The 4,176-nt window shown below is 31.8% G+C and overlaps 1 protein-coding gene across 1 annotated transcript; it reads left to right on the top strand.

The window, feature by feature from the left end:
- On the top strand, window positions 1–2,797 carry LOC103865078 (probable 2-oxoacid dependent dioxygenase). Its single transcript, XM_009142859.3, has 3 exons — window positions 1–862; window positions 959–1,280; window positions 1,361–2,797. Exons 1-3 carry the CDS (start codon window positions 360–362, stop codon window positions 1,610–1,612), a joined length of 1,077 nt encoding a protein of 358 aa, XP_009141107.1. The 5' UTR covers window positions 1–359; the 3' UTR covers window positions 1,613–2,797.
- The last annotated feature ends 1,379 nt before the right edge of the window (window positions 2,798–4,176 follow it).

The following is a 4,176-nucleotide window of genomic DNA, read 5'->3' as shown; positions in this document are numbered from 1 at the left end:
TTTTATTTTATTTTAACCGATTTTTTTGTCTGTAAGTTTATAATATTATTAATAATAATTACGATACTATTTAATAGTTTTCTGGAGAATGTTATTTAATAGTTATACGCTTGACGGTACCATTTTAAGATTCCTCCATTAATATTTAAGAAATTGCAAAATGAACCATTTAACTTCTAAAAGTTTCTATTTAAATTGATTAATTACACGGCAGTCCTTCTCTTTGGCCTGTATTTCATGCTTTCACCCGTATTCCTCCTTATATATAGTGACAGAGTTAGGTGACTCAAGACACAACACAAGTTTCTCTCTTTCCTCTAATTCATTAACACTCAAGAAAATAAAGAAGGAAGCATACAATGTCGGGAACATTTGACCGTGCCAATGAAGTAAAAGCATTCGACGAGATGAAAATCGGCGTGAAGGGTCTCGTCGACGCTGGAATAAAAAAAATCCCACTCATATTCCATAACCCGCAAGCCACGGTAACTAACCCTAAACCTCCTTCTACGTTGACTATCCCAACAATAGATATGGGAGGTGGCGTGTTCGAGTCCACGGTCGCAAGAAAGGAAGTGACTGAGAAGGTTAAAGACGCAATGGAGAAGTTCGGTTTTTTCCAAGCGATTAACCATGGGATTCCACTCGAGGTCATGGAGAAGATAAAAGAAGGGATCCGTGCGTTTCACGCGCAAGATCCAGAAGCGAGGAAAAGGTTCTATAGCCGTGAAAAAACCAAAGCGATTAAGTATAACTCTAACTCTGATCTCTATGACTCTCCTGCTGCGAGCTGGAGAGATACCTTAAGTTGTTTTATGTTCCCTGATGTTCCCAAAACCGATGACTTACCAGATATTTGTAGGTACGAACACGGCTTCTCTTAATTTTAATTAATACTAACTTCATTAGTTTTTGTTTGATGGGTTTTGAGAGTTTATTTTATGTTTGAGTGTTTTAGGGAGATCATGTTGGACTACTCAAAGAGAGTGATGATGTTTGGGGAGTTAATATTTGAGCTCATATCAGAATCCTTAGGGCTGAAGCCTAACCACCTCAAAAAAATGGATTGTGCAAAAGGTTTGTTGATGCTCTGTCATTGTTACCCGCCGTGTCCTGAGCCAGACCGAACGCTCGGCGCCACTCAGCATACAGACAGATCTTTCATCACTATACTTCTTCAAGACCACATTGGAGGACTTCAAGTTCTCCATGATGGATACTGGATCGATGTTCCTCCTAATCCTAATGCTCTTATCCTTAACGTTGGTGATCTACTACAGGCAAGTTGTTGTTTACACTTATAATCAAATGGTCTATATGGAAGAAAATATGGTCATCATTTTTTATCTTTTTTTTGCAGCTTATAACGAACGACAAGTTTGTGAGTGTGGAGCATAGAGTTTTGGCAAATGGAGGTGAAGAGCCGCGCACTTCGATTGCATCTTTCTTTGTGCATCCTCCTTCAACAAGTCCTAGAGTATATGGACCCATTAAAGAGCTTTTGTCAGAAGAAAACCCTCCCAAGTACAGGGAAACAACTCCGGAAGCCTCTAACCACTATGTGGCTAGAAAACGTGATGGGAACAATTCGTTGAGCCATTTAAGGATCTGAACAAAATGGGTGAACCTAAGCTGAATCTCTGTTGTTGTTTCCTTTGTGTTTCCAATAAAACATTAGTGCACACACATGCACAATATGGTTTCCGAAGTTACTGTATGTTTTGTTTTTACGTATGAAAAAAAGAATAAACTACATGTTGTACTTCCAATAAAGTGTTTATTTCACGTTTGATCTAATAAGATATGACCATCTATTATTTAATCCCCTCTATTACCATGTGAGAAGTTTTCAAAAAGAATATTGATATATCACTCTCTTGTTGTTCCTTCTTACGATGTATGCATAACATTTATTTTTGTTAGATATTACAAAGATTTTATTACTAAATTGATTAACATGTAATCATCTATATATTAATTGATGATCATTTAAAAAGTTGCAATCTTAAGTTTGTACTAATTAAAAAGAGATCATGCTCAGATGTCACTTAATTATGATATGCCAATTTAGCTAACGTGACAACTTAAGAATCAATTGAAAAAAATGTTTGTCAAAACTAATTACTAGGGAACATTTATATTAACCCAAAATATAAGAAGCGTGTATTTTTCCTTAAATAAAAGCTACGAAATTACCTAATATGATTAATATATATATGACAATTAATAATTATGAATAATACAGATTTGATAACAATTTTTGCATCATTTTTCCTTTTTTTTTTAAATTTTATATTATTAAAAATAGATTTTCTTATATGGTATATTTTGATTTTTTTAAAATGACAAAAAATGAGGAAACATTATATGTTATATTTAAAAGTTTTTAAAACGACTTTAAATTACAAAAATGAGGTAACCTTATATGTTATATTTTTCTTATATGTTATATTTTTTCTTATATGTTATATTTTGAATTTTTTAAAATAACTTTAAATTAAAAAAATGTAAGTTTTTCTTAAGCATACGACTAAAAGCATTAAAATGACATGTACCAGTTCGATGGTTGATCTGAAACCTTTCAAAACCATATGAAAGATAATTGTCAAAATAATTCAACTGTGGAAACAACATTGTTCACTTTTTTCAAGAATGACTTTGGTGAAAAAAATAAGGTTTTTGTGTCATAATTTGTTTAATGTCCAATCTGATCAACCTACGATATATTAATTATAGTTTAGTTCTACAATTTTTAATAAAAATTGACACGGTCCATCAGAAAGAAATTAGATAATAATGACAAAACATATACATATATGTATAAATAAAATAATTAAATATATAAGAAAAGTTTGTCGATAATATATACAAATTAACTCACTTTGCGCAAGGTCTTAACAGTTATTCTAGTTCAATAGAAAACTTAGAGCAACAACATTGGTACGTAGAATTTTCCCAACACAGTAATAATATACATTTATTGTTCTATTAATTTTAAAAAGAAAGAAAGCTAAGCAAGTTGATTTAGAGCTTTACTGGTTTCCCCGATACCACCGCAAACGCAGCTTTTGCGGTTGGTAGCGGTTGATAGCGTTTCGAAACAATCATACAAACCACTACAAATCGTTTCAAACTGCTCCAAACCTCTTAAAATCAAAAGCTCGTTCCATCTAGCGTTTGCGGTTGCGGGCGGTTGCGAGAGGATAATTTATTTTATTTTTTTAAAACTATATAAATACAAAAATAAAAATATTCAATAATTTTCTTAAAATGGAATTATAAAAATACGAAAATATATCTATTATATTTTAATTAATATTATAAAATTTAAAAATAAAAATATTTTTTATAATTTTAAAATTTTGAAACTATAACTTTCTAAATATAATTTTCATATTTATTATAATATTTTAATTTTTGATATTTTTATAATTATATAAAATGTAAATATTGTTAATTTATTATTTAACTGCTGCTGTATTTGGTAGTTAACCAGTCATAAGTATCCCGCAAAAGCAACAATTTATAACCGCATAACCAGTCATACAAATCTCTTAAAACTGCAATCACCGCATCCGTAAACGCCTGCAGCCGCAATCACAACCGCTGCGTTTGAACCAGTCAGACTCTTAAGATCTAGCAACATAGTTTTGTCTTCGATTTTGGTGAATTTCTTCTCGAGAGACGTCTTTTACCATATCTCTCACTTACTTACATTACTATACGCTAAGAGCATGTTTATAGGGGTTGCTTACCCTTGGTTTTATAACCAAAAAATTAATTAAAAATTTGTGGGCCCCACAGAAGACACAAAAGACGTTGCTTGTGTATGCAAAAGAAGGGACGTTTTCGTTCCGTTGCTTAGACTGTTTTGCGGGCCCCACAACACGTGGCGGCCCGCGATTGATCCTTTTTTTCTTTTTCTTTTTTTAATTTTTTTTTATCAGCAAAAAGAAATAAAAATAATTTTAAGAAACCTAAGCTAAGAGACAAACTGATAAACATGCTCTAAGATACTACATCAGATACCATTAATGCTAATGCTCTTAGAGCATCCACAACAATTAGAACTCCATTAAATATCAAAAAACACAAATCATTAATATTTTAGAGCAAATTAGCTCAATATATTAAAAAAAGTGGGATACTATAGAATAGGGAGAAAATGATGGAGAG

This window comes from Brassica rapa, chromosome A04 (genome assembly GCF_000309985.2).
Source record: "Brassica rapa cultivar Chiifu-401-42 chromosome A04, CAAS_Brap_v3.01, whole genome shotgun sequence".
NCBI classification, from domain to species: Eukaryota; Viridiplantae; Streptophyta; class Magnoliopsida; order Brassicales; family Brassicaceae; genus Brassica; species Brassica rapa.
This window is presented reverse-complemented; position numbering and strand designations above follow the sequence as displayed.

Excerpts from the sequence above, each read along its gene's own strand:
- LOC103865078 (XM_009142859.3), top strand. The coding sequence starts at position 360 with ATGTCGGGAACATTTGACCGTGCCAATGAAGTAAAAGCATTCGACGAG. Across the intron at positions 863-958 it reads GACTTACCAGATATTTGTAG|GGAGATCATGTTGGACTACT; the intron begins GTACGAACACGG and ends TGAGTGTTTTAG. Across the intron at positions 1,281-1,360 it reads ACGTTGGTGATCTACTACAG|CTTATAACGAACGACAAGTT; the intron begins GCAAGTTGTTGT and ends TTTTTTTTGCAG.